Below are 23236 nucleotides of genomic sequence, written 5' to 3' on the forward strand. Positions count from 1 at the left end.
GTCTTCAGGTGTCAGGAATTGATCTGCCTACCTTTTTGAGTATCCACCTCCTGCACCATTACCACACCAAGGCCGCAGCATGCACTGCAGTAACTCACCTAGGCTTCCTCTTAAACCATTACACAGAGGTAAAGCGACAGCAGGAGCATATGAATACTGTGTGTGTGTGATGTTCTCCTCTGGATTATAGCTTCCTGACTTGGACTTAAATACACATTCCTTCGGTATTCTTGGATCAGAGCCTTGGGCTTTGCTACCGATGGTGCCTCAGGGGCACCCGCCATAAGGAGACAATAACTTTGAGAAAATGAACTGCATCTAATTGTTCATGGTAGCCAGGAATGTGTGAGAAATGCTGACCCTGCCAGCAATCATGAAAATGAAAAATGAGATAAATACACACTACATGCCTGTCCTTTTTGTGTCAGCTTAACTTACTGCAAGGATAGATTTAGGCTACAGATTAAAATTGACCGTATCCATGAAGTTCCATGCTGTACATCTCCCTGGATACCAGCTGCTGGGAATTCAATCAAAGTGAAAACACCAAACTTTATCATTTGCTGCTGTCCATTTTATTCCACCAAGCAAAATCTAAATTACAGCCATTGAAAGCTAATTATCTGTTCCTCCATCCTAAAGCTACCCACTGTGTCTGATCTTAATTTGATTAATTCAATACCTTTCCATTCAAATAAACTGTTCAGGATGATACATGACAGACAAAAAGAGACCAAGTACCATTCATGAAAATCAGGGAGCTTGAGGACACAGATCACAACTGATTGATTAGAACGAATGACTAATTGATAGATAACCTTAAACCTGCACAAAGGTAAATTAAAATTAAATATCCAACACTAAAATTCAGTCACCCATAGCTATCAACAGCTTTGTGTGGCAGGCAACCTCAGGCAGGACAAACAGTGGAACAGATTGAGTAATGTAGATTTTAAAAGGATGGCATGGCTTAAACCCTTGAATGTGTATCAGTGTGCCAAATTCACATTTTTCTAAATTAAATCCAAACTAGTCTTAAGCAGACTGTGTTTCTCTTTAAACATAATATGTTAAATCATCCAGCAAAATGAAATGCCTAAATTACAAATCAAAAGCAATATTTAAGATCCTTAATTTGTACTTGAAAAAGTTTTTTTTTTAATCAAACCAATATGTTATTGTTTGAAACTCAAATTTTGGAAAAGAATACATTCTACAGTGCTGGAGGGTACCACACATTATCACTGGGTTAAGTACTTACTGCAGCTGTGCTGAAATTAGAGACACAGACTCTTTATTACTTAATATACATTTTTTAAATTTTCAATGCAATGTGATAGTGTCAATCTTGCTTAAAAATGCTAATAATATTTCAAGGCAGGTTACTTCTACAAAAAAAGCATTTTGGTAAATTTCTTTTCAGGAAGATCCTTATTTCAACTGTAGGGCATCACCCACAGTTTTACACTAAGATGTTTAAACAATAATTGCATTTTCAGTGGCAAAATGCATCACTGTGATATTCTCCTTCATAGTTATGGATTGAACACCAGTTATTCCATAGTCTTTCTGAATGCCACTGTCACATATTGAAAAAGTCCTATATTTCTGTTTCTATGATATTTGTCCAAATTTGCAATAATTTGTGTGTGTGTGCCATTTGGAGATAACCAACATCTATGCTGAAGTTCAAAGTCAGGGGAAAGATGCACCATGCTAGTTTTCTATCGCCACAACATAAGAAATAGGGCAAACAATCCCAAATTTTGTTGTATCATGTATCAAGTGTTTGCAAGCATGGCACACAAATTAAAGATACAGTATTTACTATTATATCTGAAATAATACTTGTGTTTGGACCGATTTGAATTACACTTTCTTTGTAAAAGGGAACAGCTGCAGTTTATATACTAGAATGGCCGGAAATATGAAACCAGTAAAAATTGGAATGGTTCCTGCATCTTTTACTTTGCCAGAACTCTTAATGATATATCATTCAATAAGAGAAGATCTTGGCTGTGATCTTCTCATATGAGAATACATTTTTATTATTTACTAAGAGCTTCTGAAATAGAAATGAACAGGCCATCCCTGGATTATGGACACAGGGCTTATGGACATACAAATGAGCTCCAAAAATTACAAATGCCAGCTAAAATGTGCTTAATATTTACAAGTCTCCTGTTGCTAATTAAGAGAGTGGGATTATACATTCAGTTATGAACCTGGTGAGGAATGCTGTCATTTTAATGCCTACCATTCAACGATAATTTCGAAGTCCCCAAGCCCAAGTTGAATCTTGCCATGAATTTGCAAGATGCTTCTTGTTATGGTGTAACCTGGCACCATAAGGTTTCAAAATCTATCTGGAATTTTGTTCCAACTCAAAAGATGTTGCATCTGCCCCAATTTTAAATCTCTTAGCAGTTTATATCCTGTTTGTGAACAACTGCTTTATCCATGCTACCTGCAAGTTTAACTGAGGGATGGTTGACAATTCGGCCCAAGCCCATGTTCAGATCCCCGTCTTCCACCCCCCCCCCCCCACCCACCAAGTTCCTTCAGCAGTTTTCTTTTACTTTTTAACTGAATGCACAGAGTTGCTGGAGGAACTCTGGGGCCAGGCATCTCCAAAGGCCAATGATTAGCAGACATTTTGGGTGGAGACCCTGTAGAGTCCTGATACATGGTCTATAATAAAGGAATTACATTTTAATTAGAGACAGAAAATAATGGACATACTCAGTAGGTCAGGGAGAAACTGTGGACAGAGCCAGTGCTAATGATTACCCTTTCATCAGAGTAGTCAAGATGAAAGGTCATCAACCTGACATGTTGATTTTGTTTGTCTGACCAGTTGAGTAATTCCAGTATTTTGTTTATTTACTTCTGATTTCCAGCATCTGCATTTTTCCCAATTATCTTCCAATTACAGTAAGTCGCTTGGAACATTACACTTGAGCAGCAATGTCACTAATAGATTCTGTAAGTGCAATGCAAAATCATTTATGCAAATATACAGAAGGATGACCCAAGAACAAATCATCTATAGCTTAAAATGTAATTGTCTTAAAATCACTAAACTAACCTCATGCACATTTAAGAATTTTAAAAAAACTTGAAAGTATTTAAAAGGCTGGAAGAAAATCTTGATTAAAGAATAATTGATGGTTATATAAACTATAAATATGGAAAATGGAATAAAAAACAGTAATTGCTGGAAAGATGCAGCAGCTCAGGCAGAATCTGTAGAAGAAACAGTTCAGGTTTCAGACTTATGATGATTTATCGTCTCTGATTTCCAACATTTGTTTTGCTTTATACCTTACTTGTATGACCATCCTTTTTGAAACTTTTGAAAGTGCAGGAGTGTCTACTAGTATGAATCTTATATTGAGCCTGAGGACTCATAGAGCTTGGTCTTCAGGCAATTTTAACAGATCTAATGTCTGGTGCTGGCAGCTAACCAAATAAATATTAATGACAGGCAACTTGCCTCACCAGTTTTCATGCCTAGGGTTAATTGAGGCTAGGATAAGGGGTAGGAAGTGGAGTAATCAAGAAAGATGTGTTTGATTTCCCATTTTTTTAAATTGGTAATGACTACTATTGTACAGACAACGTAGCAAGAAAGGGAGTAAGGGGCGGCCGTGGCTGACAAGGGAAGTAAAGGGCAGTATAAAAATAAAAGAGAAGTATAACATAGCAAAGATGAGCGGGAAACCGGACGACTGGGAAGCTTTTAAAGAGCAACAGAAGATAACAAAAAAGGCAATACGCCAAGAAAAAATGAGGTACGAAGGTAAACTAGCCAAGAATATAAAGGAGGATAGTAAAAGCTTCTTTAGGTATGTGAATAGCAAAAAAATAGTTAAGACCAAAATTGGGCCATTGAAGACAGAAACGGGTGAATTTATTATGGGGAACAAGGAAATGGCAGATGAGTTGAACAGGTACTTTGGATCTGTCTTCACTAGGGAAGACACAAACAATCTCCCAGATGTAATAGTGACCAAAGGAACTAGGGTAAAGGATGAACTGAAGGAAATTTATATTAGGCAAGAAACGGTGTTGGATAGACTGTTGAGTCTGAAGGCTGATAAGTCCCCGGGACCTGATGGTCTGATCCCAGGGTACTTAAAGAGGTGGCTCTAGAAATCGTGGACACATTGGTAATCATTTTCCAATGTTCTATAGATTCAGGAACAGTTCCTGCTGATTGGAGGGTGGCTAATGTTGTCCCACTTTTCAAGAAAGGAGGGAGAGAGAAAACGGAATTATAGACCGGTTAGCCTGACGTCAGTGGTGGGAAAGATGCTGGAGTCAATTATAAAAGAGGAAATTACGACACATTTGGATAGCAGTAGAAGGATCAGTCCGAGTCAGCATGGATTTATGAAGGGAAAATCATGCTTGACTAATCTTCTGGAGTTTTTTGAGGATGTAACTATGAAAATGAACAAGGGAGAGCCAGTGGATGTAGTGTACCTGGACTTCCAGAAAGCTTTTGATGAAGTCCAACATAGGAGATTAGTGGGCAAAATTAGGGCACATGGTATTGGGGGCAGAGTACTGACATGGATTGAAAATTGGCTGGCTGACAGGAAACAAAGAGTAGCGATTAACGGGTCCCTTTCGGAATGGCAGGCTGTGACCAGTGGGGTACCACAGCTGTTTACAATAAACATTAATGATTTAGATGAAGGGATTAAAAGTAACATTAGCAAATTTGCTGATGACACAAAGCTGGGTGGCAGTGTGAAATGTCAGGAGGATGTTATGAGAATGCAGGGTGACTTGGACAGGTTGGGTGAGTGGGCAAATGTATGGCAGATGCAGTTCAATGTGGATAAATGTGAGGTTATCCACTTTGGTGGCAAGAACAGGAACGCAGATTACTATCTAAATTGAGTCAAGTTAGGAAAACGGGAAGTACAACGAGATCTAGGTGTTCTTGTACATCAGTCAATGAAAGCAAGCATGCAGGTACAGCAGGCAGTGAAGAAAGCTAATGGCATGCTGGCTTTTATAACAAGAGGAATTGAGTATAGGAGTAAAGAGGTCCTTCTGCAGCTGTACAGGGCCCTGGTGAGACCCCACCTGGAGTATTGTGTGCAGTTTTGGTCTCCAAATTTGAGGGAGGACATTCTTGCTATTGAGGGAGTGCAGCGTAGGTTCACGAGGTTAATTCCCGGAATGGCAGGACTGTCATTTGTTGAAAGATTGGAGCGACTGGGCTTGTGTACACTGGAATTTAGAAGGATGAGAGGGGATCTGATTGAAACATATAAGATTATTAAGGGATTGGACATACTGGAGGCAGGAAGCATGTTCCACTGATGGGTGAGTCCAGAACTAGAGGCCACAGTTTAAGAAAAAGGGGTAGGCCATTTAGAACAGAGATGCGGAAAAACGTTTTCACCCAGAGAGTGGTGGATATGTGGAATGCTCTGCCCCAGAAGGCAGTGGAGGCCAAGTCTCTGGATGCATTCAAGAGAGAGATAGAGCTCTTATAGATAGCAGGGTCAAGGGATATGGGGAGAGGGCAGGAACGGGGTACTGATTGTGTATGATCAGCCATGATCACAGTGAATGGCGGTGCTGGCTAGAAGGGCCGAATGGCCTACTCCTGCACCTACTGTCTATTGTCAATTAATTCCAATCCCCATGCCCATTATGGCATGCCAGTCCACGGCCTCCTTTAAATTCCAGTAATTCCCCTTTCCTTTCTTTCTCCACTCTGGCTCCCCTTTTACTGCTACTCTTCTCCTCACCTGCCTATCACAACACCCCCCCGGTACCCCTCCTCTTTCACCTTTGCTCCTATAGTCCACTCTCCACTCAGATTGCTTCTTCTCCAGCTCTTTACCTTTTCCACCTATCACCTGCCATCTTCTTAATTCATCCTCCCCACCCACCTGTCATCTTTCAGCCTGTGCCCCTTCTCCTTCGCCACCTTCATATTCTGGCTTCTTTCCTCCCCCTTCTTTTCCAGTCCTGATGAAGGGTCTTGACCTGAAAGGCCGACTGTTTATTCTTTTCCATAGACGCTGCCTGGCCTAATGACTTCCTCCAGCATTTTGTGTGTGTTGCTCTGGATTTCCAACATCTATAGAATCTTTTCTGTTTAGAAAAGAAATAATAATGTGTTTAAAAAAATAAAAACCCAGCGCTACTGACTGAAATATCATTCTTTGTCTCAGCTAGCTTGTCAAGTTAGGGAACTGTTCTTCACTCTGATGATTTGAAGTGATTATGTTTAGGATTGAAGCTGAGAAGATGTTTATGCTTTATGTGCAGTGAGATGAGATGGTACAGCATTGGTGAGATGGAAACACACTGCTCCCAGTGGAAGCCAGTCAACAAATACAAACTTGAAAACATTTTTTTTAAGCTGTGGGTGGAAAATGTGGCAGCCAGAACCCAACTTCATTAGGGTTCCACCTCTTGCACTCCCATTTCCAAGATTGGAGAGGAATGCAGAATTATTCTCCATGTTCCTTCCAAAAGAAGATGAACCTCAGGGGAAGTTGTGACTCTGAGTAGGTCTCAAATAACTTAACTTGGCGATGGACTTGAACTACTGCTCCGGAAGTCTTGAACTCATAAGTAACTAGTCCTTTGAACCAGATAACTATAGGGTTCACAACTTCCATTTCAGTGAGGCCATTACCACAATGTCAGCATGACCTAATGTGATGATGCCAGAGTGGTTTGGTACAGGATCTCCAGATTTGAAATGGTTAGGGCTCACTTACATAGGCTGATGTGGGCTGAATTTGTGCTTATTTCACCAGAGTTGCAAAGCCACATCCAATATTCCATTGTTAGCTGGTAAATATATGTAATACATATTGTCAAGAGAAACCACATAGACTGGCTTTATTCTGAGGTCTGGATAGATAGACTCTGTAGATAACCACAGAATTTAAGACGCATATTTACCAGCACTGAGTGAGATGAGTCTGATGGCATCCACATGAAGTGCTGCCAGGTTCCAGAGACACAGTACCACCTCATGGTTTACATTACTCTAACTTCACTCTCAGCTTATCAAATGCCATGCATCCGAAAATAAAACTTAAGAGCACGTGGTAATGACGAACTTGACTACAAAGCACAAGGTTTGGCATCTATGCAATAAAAAGAGGCAACTTGTTTTTAAACCTACAAGCATGAAGCGCTCTGCCAAAAGCTTCTAAAATGGACAGTCAAAACAGCACCAAGGTTGGAAACATAAAACTTACAGTAGTGAGGCAGGCAGGGTTAGAGTCCCCAAGGGGTGGTTAGTAAGAGAGTTTGGCTCTGGGTAGAACAGATAGGAGAAAAAATAAGACAAGGTAAACAGTAAAGTTGCATATTGAAACAGTTATTATTAAACAAGGGTAATTAATAAAGAACAGGTTTCAATAGGGTCTATGTAGCAATGTCCCATGATGATCCCTGAACGTAAGAAAAAGATACTTGGCAACATGTCAGGGCTTGCAAACTTTCCCCATTAACTGTTACAGGAAGGAAGCTTTCGAACAGAGGCAAACTATTGAGATAGCACGTTAATCCTTTTGTGGCCTCTGTTAATTGTCAACAGACAGAAAATCAATTAACAAAAGAAGCTCATGACTATCCAAGAGCCTCTTGTTTATTGCACTGGATGTAACAGAGTTTTACCAATTTACTATGGATCTAAACGAAATTGACGACCAGCTGACAAAAGCACAACTGGCCAACAGTGGAGGTTCCCATAGCTTTTGTGGCAACACTTATTTGCAAATTGAACTGTTGTGTTTATACTGTACAAAGATTGGTATCAGTTTATCAGTAAACTGTAGTATACTTTATATATAGAAAATAACAATAATCAACTGTAAATATCAGGTAAAAACATTACATGGGCAGAAGTAGGTAATATTTGCAATTATAGAAAGGTATACAACTTTAAAGCTTTCTCTAATTTCAATGTGATAATGATGATTTCAACTTCAGTTCAGATAGTAGTGACCTCTCTGTGGGTCTGCAGCAGGCTTGATCCTGTTTCTGGGATACCCTGTTTAGCTGCAGTTCTTTGTCATTATCCACAATTCAATAAAATGTCAGTCATATTGGAATCCTTGCCTGCAGCTCTTAAGAAGTGAATTCCACTCTTCTAATAGAAAAATCTGGTAAAGTATGAAGCAACCAGCAAAGGTGGAGGACTGCCTACATAAAGTATCGATTCCTATGGAAGTGGACAATAATACTGTAGGAAAACATTGTACGCAAAGTAACTGGACAACTCATGCTTAGCACTGCAGAAGGTGCTTGCATTAAATGAAGTTATAGTGCAGGAAAAGATATTTCACTTAAGAATTTCAAATTAATGTGTACTCCACTTGAGCTTCTCCTTTACTTCAGCTAATTGCATTAACGCATTTTTCTATTCATATTCCAAAGATGCTTACCTAGTTTCCTGAAGCTATGCTATTCACCTTGACGACAACTTATGGCATAATGTTCCACATTCTATTCATAGAAGTCTTTTCTAAATTCCCGACAGGATATACTTGAGACAAAATTCAGCTTAAGGCAGAGTGTGAACGCTGAAGCATCTATCATTCTGATTTGCTATAGTTTTTCTTGTAATGACAACCTATCCTTTATCTTTCTCCCACTGTACTAGGTCATTTAGTGCCAGCCAGGTTACTGAATACCACCCTGCTGGCTTGGGTTTGGTGGTGGTTAGAATACTTATGGATCTGGTGACTAGCAATTTAAAAGCTACCCAATTTTAATCTGTGGTATCTATCTTTTTTTTTGTTTGTGGAAGGATGGAAATTTAATGATCTCATCAACCCTCCCTGAAATTTGTCTAAATGTAAGAAATGAATACATACCACAGACCCTTAGTCTCACAAGCTAACCAATCTTAACCTCCATTACAAATATTGCGAGTTTTTATAATTTATTGGTCCACAAATGTGGACATGACTATCAATTGCATTTATAGTCCATCTTCAATTGAAGAGGCAGTTAAAGGGTTATGTATGTTTGTAGGTTTGGAGTCACACATAGGAAAGGATGGTAGACTTCCTTCCTTGAACAATGTTAGCACACAAGATGGGTTTACACAACAATCCAGCAGTTTGTGCTTACTGTTACAAAAACTAGCTATTTAATTAATTCCAATTTATATAATTTCCTTTAATTTAAATTCAGTAGCTGCAATATTCGATTCAAATTTATGCTTCTGAATCTGTGATCCACAACTTTGACTGTTGGTCTAGTATTTTAATCACCACAGCAATTTATGGCTTACTTTTAGAAGGGATTGAATTTGAACAGGATTTTCAGTCAGCATCCACTAATGGTAGCCAAGATTGGAGCAAATAGACAGTAGGTGCAGGAGTAGGCCATTCAGCCCTTTGAGCCAGCACCGCCATTCACTGTGATCATGGCTGATCATACACAATCGGTACCCCCGTTCCTGCCCTCTTCCCATATCCCTTGACCCTGCTATCTATAAGAGCTCTATCTAACTCTCTCTTGAATGCATCCAAAGACTTGGCTTCCACTGCCTTCTGGGGCAGAGCATTCCACATATCCACCACTCTCTGGGTGAAAAAGTTTTTCCGCATCTCTGTTCTTAATGGCCTACCCCTTATTCTTAAACTGTGACCGCTAGTTCTGGACTCACCCATCAGTGGAACATGCTTCCTGCCTCCAGTGTGTCCAATCCCTTAATAATCTTATATGTTTCAATCAGATCCCCTCTCATCCTTCTAAAAGATGGGAGTTTACAAGGAAGTAGGAGCATAATGAACCTGAGGGATCAAGTACCAATGCTGAATACGATGCAATAGTAACAATTAAGCTCGGACGAGGAAATGTAGCTTTTCACATATACGATGGCGCCAGAGGTTAGTGCAGACCTGGGCGCCATCTTCCAGTTTGTTTGAGAAAAAAGTTTCCTTTGTCCTTTTTCATGTCTTTCCTTTCCTTTCAAGGTGGCGAGGGTCCAGTTGGAGTCTGTGATCTACAGCTGAAGCTTTGGCTCTCAACGGGCAGTGAGTTCCTGTTCTCGGACTTGCCGTGCAGCCTAGAAGATTTGCACCTTCCCTCTCCCCCTCCCTTCCTCTCCTCTCCCCCACCCCCTTCTCTCCCCATCCCCTCTATCCCTGGGAGAGAGGGGGGATGGAGAGTGAGGGAGTGGGGGGGAAATCCCTTCCCCTCCTCACCCCCTCTCTCTCCCAGGGAGGGAGGGAGTGAGGGAGGGGCCACGGGAGAGAGGAGAGGGAGCGGGGAGGAATATTCCCTCTCCCCCTCTCCTGCGAGAGTGGGGGGAAAGGGGAGGGATATCTCTCCCCCTCCCTCTCTCCTACTCTCTTTCCCTCCCTCCCCCGCTATCCCTGGGTAGGGGAGGGAGTGGAGGGATATCCCTTCCCCTTCCTCCACTCCCCCCTCTCCCTCCCACTCTCCCTGGCTCTCTCTCCCCCTTCCCCTCGATGGTGAGTGAGAGTCTGTTGGTCCTTGAGTTGGAGATCTCGGAGAAGTGACATAGCAGATTAACATCGAAATAGCTAGCTGCTAGTTTCCCCGCTTCTTGTTGCAGGAGTGCTATCTCTTTCTCACTGGTGAGAGCAAGAGCCTGTCCGAGATATCGAAGTGTTGGGATGGACAGTGGTTTTGATGGACTCTAGATCATAGTCTCTTTGAGGTCTTTACTAATACTTGCGTGGTGGTGGGGTTGATGCTTTTGCTAGAGCAAGTGGGGGGAAGAGTTAGTGCTTTTGCTGTTGCTTGTCCGTGGGAGGAAGGGGCCTTTGGGGTTCTAATACTTTGTCATTCATTCTTTGGGTTTCTTTTTCTGTTTCGTGGATGTCTGTGAAGAGTAAAAATTTCAGGTTGTATGTTGTTTACATTCTCTGATATTAAATTGAACTCGTGATATTATTTTGTATATTATAATATTTAGAACATTTCCTTATATAGGAATTGTTAATAAAATTTAAAAAGGCTACACTGAGAGCTATATAAATTGGTGTACTGATTATGACAATTCCTACCCTTCAGATGCTGCACTGAACTATACCAATGCTGATACTGTACTCTGAATACAGAGCCCATTTGTTCCAGCGTTTTATGAGCATGCATTATGAACTGTTGGGTGATGAAACCTCACCAATGAGCCATACTCTGAGACCTTGGGGGGAGGGGTGATATTATACAATACTCTGATTAATATAGGATTGCCGACTCTAACCCTATTGTTGTGAGATTGTTGGAGGGAATAATATTATTTGGTTTGATCCTAAATTAAATAAAGTTTCAGCATAAACTTTGAAAATATAAATTTGTTATCAATCTAACTGGGGCATAGGAACAAGGACAGTTCATTGTACAGCAACTTAATGAGATCTTGGCTGATCTGTATGTATTCTATTTATGTGTCTTAACTTTGAAAAAATCTCCAATTATTGATTTAGTCATGGGATAGATTTCTACTATCTACTTTACCCCCACCAATACACTCTTTATCCACCCACCCAAAAAATACCTCTCAAAATTCCAGAAATACCAACCCTGCTGGCTTCTAAATAATAGTCTTTTTTTTCTATTAATGTCCTAGGCATAAAACAATAGCAGCTTCAGAGAGTCAAAATGCTCCCTTATAGGGGAAAAAGGATTCATTTACGACTGACATATTTCTCCTTACTACATGCAAACTCACTCACTCTCAAGCTAATTTTAATTCCAGCAGATGGCTGCCAGATTTACCACCTCAGTTCTTACTGCTTGCACCTGCCTGCAGCCGTTTCCTGATCCCTTCAACTTTGCTGGCTCCTTCCTTTCTTGCCATCACTGCTTCCTGGGAAGAACAAGAACTTAAAAAAAAAATCAACTCACTGAAAACTCAGTGGCTTTACTCAATGATTGATTGGACCCAAAGATGCTATCTTTACCTACTATTTCAGCATGCTGCATGCATCCTAATTTCAATGCTTACGGTCATTGAAATGAGGTTTGAGGTTCTCAGCAATTGTTGAAAACACTTCACTTGCTTTAAAGCACTTGGGAAACCCTCAGGAACACAAATGGTATGTAGGTGCAGCAAGCAATCAGGAGGGTAAATACAAGAAAATCTGAGAGAGAGAAGAAATAGTTTGCTCCATTAACATCTGGATTAGTGTGAAAAGGCCTGGTCTCTTACCCCAAGGAAGGACAAATTTCTGGCCATTTGAACATTGCATGAAATAGGTTACCCTGAGATGTTTAGTTTTTTTTTCCACATTCAGTAGGAGAATACTTTAACCAGTAAAGAATATTCATAGATACCAACACACGTAAGAACTGCTTAGCTGTTGTGGTAATTTAACAAATTTTCAATTCTGAAATCAAAGTAATACTAAAGTAAGATTTTGAAAGCATTGCAATACAGGGACATATGACTATGAACCCAAAAGACTTGCGTGTACTTATATAGCACCATGACACCCTAAAAATCCTTAAATGGTTTTAACATTTCAAGTGCTCTACTGCAATTAGAAGCCTTTTTGTGCACAGAATCATCTCAAAATCAGAAACGTGATAATGAGCAGAGAATCTGTTTTCAGCATAGCTAGTGACCAGCATACAGGGATAACTCCCTGCTTTTTTCCCAAATAGCATCAGAGAATATTTTACATCTGTTTGCAAAGGAGATAAGGCCATATTTTAACAGCTTATCCAAAAAGAAACAGGGTGCCACGGTGCTGCACTGGAGTAATAGCCTGGATTTTCACATGTGAGATTTGAACCCATGGCTTACTTAACTCAGAGGTGAGAGTGAACAGAGTCATGGTGAACCTGTACAAAAACTGGCTCAAGCAAGGTGGTAGCCTTTTAACAAAAATTCATGTGAGAAGACTTTAATGCTGCTGGTATAACCTGCAATGAAATCCTTAAATTTTACGAAATTAACTATCACCACACAACGTGAGCATTAGTTGGCTCTGAAGTCCAAAATGAAACTTCAAAGAACAGAATTGCATTGACCTGAAACACTTTAGTGAATGGAGCCATGTACCGGCTGCAGAAACCATAGAAATAGTTAACGTTAATTAGCTGATCCATGTAATCCAAACAATGAGCTTTGTAAAATTCAAGACAGAAAGAGTAAAATGAGCAATATACCTCAAGGAAGTTAGGGGAAATTCCATCTGCATCTTCTGCCTTACTATCGTCATTGGCAGATTTCTGGCTGTTCTTAGCTTGACTTTGTTCATCATTAAGGGCCTGTTCAAGTAGATGTTTGTTTAAGATCCTGGCAGGACTTTCGGTAAGGCTGTATCCTGGAGAAATAGACAGTTCCTGCTTCCCAATAAGATCTTCGCCATCTGTTTCCATCTCTGATTCCGCTGACATGCAGACTGGACTTGGCGATCCGCCACTGACAGTCTTCAGAAACTCTTGAACTAAGATATAATTCGACCTGGGTTCCGCAGGCTTTGATCTACTCACAGACCTGGTTAATCTTTGCACGTTGTCGCAAGCTATGGGAGTGTGATCTACGATATTAAACAAACTCGAAAGGCCATCATTAATGGTGGTGTGAACAGGACTGTCTCGAGTGGTGGTTGATCTTGCCCAAGCTGATTCGTTGAATCCCTTCTGTGGAGTACTTGGCAAAATGCGATCCTTTGGCTGATCCGATTTTGCAGAAACTTTTCTTTGTAGTTTTGGGGAGCCATATTTGGGTGAGCAGCATGCTCGTTCAAACTTTGCCTGCATTTTCTCAACTACTGGCACCACCTGCTTATTCCGCAAACTTCGTGAGGGTGAGGATACAGGAGTCGAACCTCCTTTTGGTGTCAAACACTTGTGCGGACTGCTGGTGATGTTCCTAAGGCCTTCAGTCTGCAAACCTACACTGATAGTCTGTGTGGTCTGTGTTCCTGTACTTGTAGCACCAATAGTCTGACAGGCAATGTCTTTGAACTGGGGCTCAATTGAGTTTGAACGTATTCGACTCATGACTGAATGAGCTACTTCTTTCATGTCATCGCTCATGTTGCCAGATATGTTAAGATCATGCAGTGATGAAGCAAAGCCTACAGTACTACAGATTGGGTGCTCCATTGGATGGAGACCACCCTCCAGCAAGTCTTTGTGGTGCTTTCCAATTTCACATGGCCACCTTCCAAATACATTCGGTGATCCTCCCTTTGAATCATTCCCACCTGACTTGATCCTGGAAAAAGAAAAGTCTGAATCTGGCACTTTCATTACATCGCTGTTAGGTCGCGTTGACCCTTCAAATCTGCGGATCACTGGTGGGCTGTGATACAGTCGCATTCCTATTTTATCTGAGCCCGCATTGCTGCGCTGGAGCTGCTTTTGAGTGGAATCCTGCCCACTCATTGTACTGGTTGTCATCGTAGCACTGGTTGTAAGGAACCATGAGGTAGCCTGGAAGGGCTCGGCTGGTAAACTGCTCACTGTTTTGTCATCTTCACTCTTTTCCAGCCAGGCTTCTGCTGGCTTATCTTTGCTAGTGTACTCCAAGCTTTTTCCATTAAATTCCTCAATATATTTCAAGTCATCTGGAGACAATGGTGGGGTTGCTTCATCCTTGGTCTTGTATGCATGTTGACTGGAATCACTAATGAAGTGCTTCTCAGGGAGAAATGGAGAACTGTCCATCAAGCGTTGGAACTCTGACATGGAGGAAACGGACTTTGCTCTTAAAATAAAACACAATTTTTTTAGAATGCATGTCACAAACAAAATGTGAAAGTGTCTTATCAAATATAACACAGAGGAATATTTACTCCACTTCACTAATCAGTCTCTTCAGGAATCCAATGCCTGATATTATATGAGCAAATATATCAAATTTTGCCGCAGTAACAAAGCACAGAGTGGACAAAGTCGAAAGGATTATTAATCTAATTTCAAATCTACACTCCTCTGAGGCATGAAGAAAGTGTTTCCAGGAAGATTTTGCAATATTTATTCTCCTGACACTTTAAGGCATCAACTCATGCTAGGTTTCTAGTCTATGGTTTGGATTATTGCATTAAAATCACAACTACCTCATGCATTAACCTCACCCTAACTGCTACATAATTTCTGAGAATGCATTTGCTCAGAAACAAGCCATTCACTGCTAATGATCCGTGCATTTCCTTCCATTCCTTGCCCATCTTGCTTACCTAAATTCTCTGCCAGGAGACTCGCACGATGAAAGTGAGAAACTTTCAGAACGCCACCCGAACCCTACCACACCAGTGGGTTCCAGCGAATTTCCTAAGATCTGCTGTCAGAAGATGACATCGATACTTCCAATGGGCAGGGGATCAATACTATGTCATGTCTCCTCTGTCTCTGGTAAGAATTCTGAACAATTATTTCCCAGCCAGGACATAAGTGGAAATGGAGACGCATCAAAAGCAGTAGTGGCAAAAAAAAAAGTTTGTAGTGATTTTGATTTCACTACAAACAGCAGAAGGATGAAAGGGTAAATGCTACTTTGTTTCATAGGGGAACTTAATTCCATAACAAAATAAGGATATTCCTTATTTTGGCTTGATTGTAATATTTAAATCCATCTTTCCCTTTTGGCCATAGAGGTCTACTTTCCTGGGAGCATCACAATGGGTGCATTTTGTGGGTCAAGCACCAGGTATAGAAGAACTGGCAAGCAGAAGAGAAGAAGGCTTGGTCACATACCTCTGAAGATTTGCTTTACGCATTTCTTCTTCTTGAAACTCAGAAGCTTCCTTTGTTCCGCAAATTTCACTCAGGGCCTACAAAATGGAGAGGGGCATTTAAAACTGCTCTGAATTTTACCCACTGCTCTGCACTGTGGTGTATTGTTTATATTTGCATAAAATTGTCCCCATCCACCTTTAAGAGAAGCTTAAATTCACAGTATCAGTATCAGCTGCAATCGTACAACAAGCGATGGTAAATTCCACTCTCTTCATTTCTGAAATTATAATCTGCAGTGCCCCTGAATGGGGAGAAATTCATCTTTAAATAGATGACTACGAACATGTATTATGGTGGCAACGGAACTGGTTATCATGAGCGAGTACAACATTCATTATTACATTGCAGGTTTAGTGCTACCCAACCAAGGAGGAAGTTCTAAGCAAAGATCTTTTATGTTTATTGAGAAACAAAGCAACTCAACCTCAATGCAAAGTATCCTTTTAAATACAACAGTGTAAAATAGTTTACCACACCTCCGTAAATGCTAACAACAGACTGGCTGAAAGGTGTTTGTGAGTTTTCTTGTTCAGGTGCGGTTCATACTTTGACATAGTTAATTCTGGAAAGATGTTTCAACATTCTTTTAAATTATCATTAAGCTAAATTACAAGGCACTCTGCAAGTTACTTTAACAGATCCAAAGGTAAATAAAAAGGTAGCTATGTTGACATTAGAAAGGATGTCCAAGCTTCAAAGGGTGAGAGTCTCTGTGGCTATGGAGAGGAGTAAAGACAGAGTTGGATGATGGTCCTCCTTCAAAGGAAGCAATATTTCCCTCAAATTACAAGGAGCTGGCTGGCGAGAAACTTCAGCATAGCTTGCCTAGTGTCTGCTTTGGCCATTGTGAATTCATGCAGCACCTACTGGCACCAGTCTGTGCTTGCATATTTAAAAGTACAGACAGAGCTCAGTTTGAATAGCAGTGAAAAGATTAATGCTCATGAAAGTGCAATGATATGAGACAGCGCAGAACACATGGGGCTGGATCATGCTGAGGCCGCTGAGAGCAACAGCAGTTCTCGCTTGTATTGTGCTGAGTGGTGAGATGAATTCTGTATCTGATCCCTCTCTTTCAGGCCAAGTGTAAATGGCATGAAGTGATGACATAAGATATAGGAGCAAAATTAGGCTATTCACCCACTGAGTCTGCTCTGCTATTCCATAATCCCTGATTTAGAAACATAGAAAATAGGTGCAGGGGCAGGCCATTCGGCCCTTCGAGCCTGCACCGCCATTCAGTATGATCATGGCTGATCATCCAACTCAGAACCCTGTACCTGCTTTCTCTCCATACCCCTGATCCCTTTAGCCACAAGGGCCATCTCTAACTTCCTCTTAAATATAGCCAATGAACTGGCCTCAACTGTTTCCTGTGGCAGAGAATTCCACAGAGTCACCGCCACAGGAATGATTTATTATCCCTCTCAACCCCATTCTCTTGCCTTCTCCTGGTAACCTTTGATGCCCTGACTCATCAAGAAACTATCAATCTCCACTTTAAAATATATTCAATGAATCGGCCTTCACAGCCATCTGTGGCAATAAATACCACAGATTCACCTCACTTTTGCTAAAGAAATTCCTTCTCACCTCTGCTCTAAATGAGGCTGTGCCTTCTGGTCCTAGACTCATCCACTATAGGAAACATTCTCTCCACATCCATTCCAACTAGGTCTTTCAATATTCGATAGGTTTCAAAGAGATCTCCCCTTATTCTTCTAAACTCCAATGAGTCGAGTCTAAAGGTCCTCATACTTTAACTCTTGCATCCGCAGAATCATTATTGGGAACCATCAGTCACGATGGAATGGTGTAGCACACCCAATGGGTCCAATGGTCTAATTCGTCTCCCATGCCTTATGATCCCCTTCTGGACCCTCTCCAATGCCAGCACATCCTTCCTGAGATAAAGGGCCAGAACTGCTCAGAATACTCTGTTAGGTCTGACCAATGCCTTATAAAACCTCAGCATTACATCCTTGCTCTTATACAGTCAGCCATCCTTATCCGCGGGTTCCGCATGTGCGGATTCAACCAAACACGGATTGGGAAAACCCGAAGTTCTCTCTTCAGCACTCGTTGTTCGAGCATTGTTCGCCTCGCGTTTCGTTCGGTTGCTACAGCCTCAAGAACTTAAAGAACATGGGAGAATCGGTTTGGCTGATGCCAAGGCAGCATCAGTGTTCCCAGAAGAGCTACGATGGTTGCATCTCTACTGAACATGTACAGACTTTTCTTTCTTGTCATTATTCCCTAAACAATACAGTATAACAACTATGTACATAGCATTTACATTGTATTAGGTATTATAAGTAATCTAGAGATGATTTAAAGTATACAGGAGGATGTGCGTAGGTTATATGCAAATGCTGTGCCATTTTATATAAGGGATTTGAGCATCCGCAGAATTTGGTATCCGTGGGGGGGGGTCCCGGAACCAAACTCCCACGGATACAGAGGGCCGACTATATTCTAGTCCTCTCGAAATGAATGCAAACATCACATTTGCTTCCCTTACCACTGACTCAAACTGCAAGCTAACTTTTACAGAATCCTGCAAAAGGACTCATAAGTCTCTTTGCACCTATAATTTTTGAATTTTCTCCCCATTTAGAAAAAAGTCTATGTCTTTAATTCTTCTACCAAAGTTCTGACCAGTATCCTGGCAGGGAGGTTTGCAAAGGCTACTGGGGAGAGTTTAAATTAGAATTGCTGGGGGATGGGAATGGAACTGAAGAGATGGAGGAATGGGCAGATGGCTCACAAATAGAGAAAGCTTGGAGACAGTGCGAGAGGGAGGATAGGCAGGTGATAGAGAAGGGATGCGCTTAGACTGATGGTTTGAGATGTGTCTATTTTAATGCAATGAGTATCATGAACAAAGCAGATGAGCTTAGAGTGTGGATCAGTACTTGGAGCTATGATGTTGTGGCCATTACAGAGACTTGGATGGTGCAGGGGCAGGAATGGCTACTTAGAGTGCCAGGCTTTAGATGTTTCAGAAAGGACAGGGAGGGAGGTAAAAGAGGTGGGGGTGTGGCACTGCTGATCAGAGATAGTGTCATTGCTGCAAAAAAGGAGGAAGTCATGGAGGGATTGTCTACGGAGTCTCTGTGGGTGGAAGTTAGAAACAGGAAGGGGTCAATAACTCTACTGGGTGTTTTTTATAGACCACCCAATAGTAACAGGGACATTAATAGACAATAGGTGCAGAAGTAGACCATTCGGCCCTTCGAGCCTGCACTGCCATTTTGAGATTATGGCTGATCATCTACTATCAATACCCGGTTCCTGCCTTGTCCCCATATCCCTTGATTCCCCTATCCATAAGATACCTATCTAGCTCCTTCTTGAAAGCTTCCAGAGAATTGGCCTCCACTACCTTCCGAGGCAGTGCATTCCAGACCCCCACAACTCTCTGGGAGAAGAAGTTTTTCCTTAACTCTTGTCCTAAATGACCTACCCCTTATTCTCAAACCATGCCCTCTGGTACTGGACTCTCCCGGCATCTGGAACATATTTCCTGCCTCTATCTTGTCCAATCCCTTAATAATCTTATATGTTTCAATCAGATCCCCTCTCAATCTCCTTAATTCCAGCGTGTACAAGCCCAGTCTCTCTAACCTCTCTGCGTAAGACAGTCCAGACATCCCAGGAATTAACCTCGTGAATCTACGCTGCACTTCCTCTACAGCCAGGATGTCCTTCCTTAACCCTGGAGACCAAAACTGTACACAATACTCCAAGTGTGGTCTCACCAGGGCTCTGTACAAATGCAAGAGGATTTCCTTGCTCTTGTACTCAATTCCCTTTGTAGTAAAGGCCAACATTCCATTAGCCTTCTTCACTACCTGCTGCACTTGCTCATTCACCTTCAGTGACTGATGAACAAGGACTCCTAGATCTCTTTGTATTTCTCCCTTACCTAACTCTACACCATTCAGATAATAATCTACCTTCCTGTTCTTACTCCCAAAGTGGATAACCTCACACTTATTCACATTAAACGCCATCTGCCAAGTATCTGCCCACTCACCCAGCCTATCCAAGTCACCCTGAATTCTCCTAACATCCTCATCACTTGTCACACTGCCACCCAGCTTACTATCATCAGCAAATTTGCTGATGTTATTCTCAATGCCTTCATCTAAATCGTTGACGTAAATTGTAAACAGCTGTGGTCCCAATACCGAGCCCTGTGGCACCCCACTAGTCACCACCTGCCATTCCGAGAAACACCCATTCACCGCTACCCTTTGCTTTCTATCTGCCAACCAGTTTTCTATCCATGTCAATGTCTTCCCCCCAATGCCATGAGCTTTGATTTTACCCACGAATCTCCTATGTGGGACCTTATCAAATGCCTTCTGAAAATCGAGGAACACTATATCCACTGGATCTCCCCCATCTAACTTCCTGGTTACATCCTCGAAAAACTCCAACAGATTAGTCAAACATGATTTACCCTTGGTAAATCCATGCTGGCTCGGCCCAATCCTATCACTGCTATCTAGATATGCCACTATTTCATCCTTAATAATGGACTCTAGCATCTTTCCCACCACCGATGTCAGGCTGACAGGTTGATAGTTCTCAGTTTTCTCCCTCCCTCCTTTCTTAAAAAGTGGGATAACATTAGCCATTCTCCAATCCTCAGGAACTGATCCTGAATCTAAGGAACATTGGAAAATGATTACCAATGCATCCGCAATTTCCAGGGCCACCTCCTTTAGTACCCTAGGATGCAGACCATCTGGACCTGGGGATCTGTCAGCCTTCAGTCCCGTCAGTCTACTCATCACCATTTCCTTCCTAATGTCAATCTGTTTCATTTCCTCTGTTACCCTATGTCCTTGGCCCATCCATACATCTGGGAGATTGATTGTGTCTTCCTTAGTGAAGACAGATCTAAAGTACTCATTAAATTCTTCTGCCATTTCTCTGTTTCCCATAACAATTTCACCCAATTCATTCTTCAAGGGCCCAACATTGTTCTTAACTATCTTCTTTCTCTTCACATACCTAAAAAAACTTTTGCTATCCTCCTTTATATTCCTGACTAGCTTGCATTCGTACCTCATTTTTTCTCTCCGTATTGCCTTTTTAGTTAAGTTCTGTTGTTCCTTAAAAACTTCCCAATCATCTGTCCTCCCACTCACCTTAGCTCTGTCATACTTCCTTTTTTTCAATGCTATGCAATCTCTGACTTCCTTTGTCATCCACTGTGGCCCCTTTCCCCCCTTTGAATCCTTCCTTCTCCGGGGGATGAACTGATTTTGCACCTTGTGCATTATTCCCAAGAATACCTGCCATTGCTGTTCCACTGTCTTTTCTGCTAGGATATCCGTCCAGTCAACTTTGGCCAGCTCCAAGGAGCAGCTAGGGAGACAGATTCTGGAACGGTGCAATAATAACAGGGTTGTTGTGATGAGAGATTTTAATTTCCCCTATATGATTGGCATCTCCCTGCAGCAAGGGGTCGAGGTAGGGTGGAGTTTATTAGCTGTATTCAGGAAGGTTTCTTGACACAATATGTAGGTAAGCCTACAGGAGGAGAGGCAGTACTTGATCTGGTGTTGGGAAATGAACCTGGTCAGGTGTCAGGTCTCTTAGTGGGAGAGCATTTTGGATATAGTGATCTCAATTCTATCTCCTTTACCATAGCATTAGAGAGGGATAGGAACAGACAAGTTAGAAAAATGTTTAATTGGAGTAAGGGAAAATAAGAAGCTATCGGGCAGGATCTTGGAAGTATAAGTTTGGAGCAGATATTCTCAGGGAAATGTACGGCAGAAATGTGGGAAATGTTCAGGGGATATTTGTGTGGCGTTCTGCATAGGTACATTCCAATGAGACAGGGAAAGGATGGTAGGGTCCAGGAACCATAGTGTACAAAGCCTGTTGAAAATCTAGTCGAAAAGAAAAGCTTACGAAAGGTTCAAAAAACTAGGTAATGATAGAGATCTGGTAAATTATAAGGCTAGCAGGAAGAAGCTTAAGAATGAATTTAGGAGAGCCAAAAGGGGCCATGAGAAGACCTTGGCGAGCAAGATTAAGGAAAACCCAAAGGCATTCTACAAGTATGTGAAGAGCAAGAGGATAAGATGTGAGAGAATAGGACCAATCAAGTGTGACAGTGGAAAAGTGTGTATGGAACCAGAGGGACTTAATGAATACTTTGCTTCAGTATTCACTACAGAAAAGGACCTTGGTGATTGTAGGGATGACTTACAGTGGACTGAAAAGCTTAAGTATATAGACATTAAGAAAGAGGATGTGCTGGAGCTATTAGAAAGTATCAAGTTGGATAAGTCACTGGGACCGGACAAGATGTACCCCAGGCTACTGTGGGATGCAAGGGAGGAGATTGCTGAGCCTCTGGCGATGATCTTTGCATCATCAATGGGGAGGGGAGAGGTTCCGGAGGATTGGAAGGTTGCGGATGTTGTTCCCTTATTCAAGAAAGGGAGTACAGATAGTCCAGGAAATTATAGGCCAGTGAGTCTCACTTCAGTGGTTGTTAAGCTGATGGAGAAGATCCCGACAGGCAGGATGTACGAGCATTTGGAGAGGCAAAATATGATTAGGAATAGTCAGCATAGCTCTGTCAAAGGCAGGTCGTGCCTTCCGAGCCTGATTGAATTTTTTGAGGATGTGACTAAACACATTGATGAAGGTAGAGCAGTAGATATAGTCTATATGGATTTCAGCAAGGCATTTGACAAGATACCAAGGCAAAGAGTGGTTGTAGACGGGTCATATTCTGCATGGAGTTTGGAGACCAGTGGTGTGCCTCAGGGATCTGTCCTGGGACCCCCTCTCTGTGATTTTTATAAATGACCTGGATGGGGCAGTAAATTTGCTGATGACACAAAGGTCGGAGGTGTTGTGGATAGAGGTTACAGTGGGACATTGATAAGATGCAATACTGGGCTGAGAAGTGGCAGATGAATTTCAATCCAGATAAGTGTGTGAGGTAGTTCATTTTGGTAGGTTAAATACGATGGCAGAATATAGTATTAATAGTGAGACTCTTGGCAGTGCGGAGAATCGGACAGTCAAAGCTGCTGCATCGATTGACTGTGCAGTTAAGAAGGCATATGGTGCAGTGGCCTTCATCAACCATGGGATTGAGTTCAAAAGCTGACAGGTAATGTCACAGCTATGTAGGACCTTGGTCAGACCCCACTTGGAGTACTGTGCTCAGTTCTGGTTACCTTACTACAGGAAGGATGTGGAAACTATAGAAAGGGTGTAGAGGAGATTTACAAGGATGTTGCCTGGATTGGGGAGCATGCCTTATGAGAATAGGTTGAGTGAACCTGGCCTTTTCTCCTTGGACCAGTGGAGGATGAGAGATTTTCGTTTTGCTTTCTTTACTTATGCTTTTAGTTAATTTTAAGTTGTTTAATGCATTATGATTAATTAATGTTAAATAATTTTAATAATTAAAATGTTTCTCGTAATTTAAATCAATTTTAATTGTTAATAAATGCCTTTAACCTGT

The 23236-nt window shown here is 41.5% G+C and overlaps 1 protein-coding gene across 4 annotated transcripts in view; it reads right to left on the bottom strand.

Annotated features, from left to right (window-relative positions):
- The window catches only part of mtcl1 (microtubule crosslinking factor 1), a 214643-nt gene that overhangs the window by 16451 nt on the left and 174956 nt on the right, over positions 1 to 23236 (bottom strand). For 3 of the 4 annotated variants that reach the window (XM_073047438.1, XM_073047446.1, XM_073047429.1), the window contains exons 13-14: positions 15685 to 15761; positions 13147 to 14695 (exon numbers count right to left, since the gene is read on the bottom strand). In XM_073047438.1, the coding sequence (XP_072903539.1) occupies positions 13147 to 14695; positions 15685 to 15761 (1626 nt within the window). Of the gene's footprint in view, positions 1 to 7247; positions 7306 to 13146; positions 14696 to 15684; positions 15762 to 23236 lie in introns of all 4 variants that reach the window. The other variant, XM_073047457.1, reaches the window with a different exon arrangement.

Source organism: Hemitrygon akajei, chromosome 1 (genome assembly GCF_048418815.1).
Source record: "Hemitrygon akajei chromosome 1, sHemAka1.3, whole genome shotgun sequence".
NCBI lineage: Eukaryota > Metazoa > Chordata > Chondrichthyes > Myliobatiformes > Dasyatidae > Hemitrygon > Hemitrygon akajei.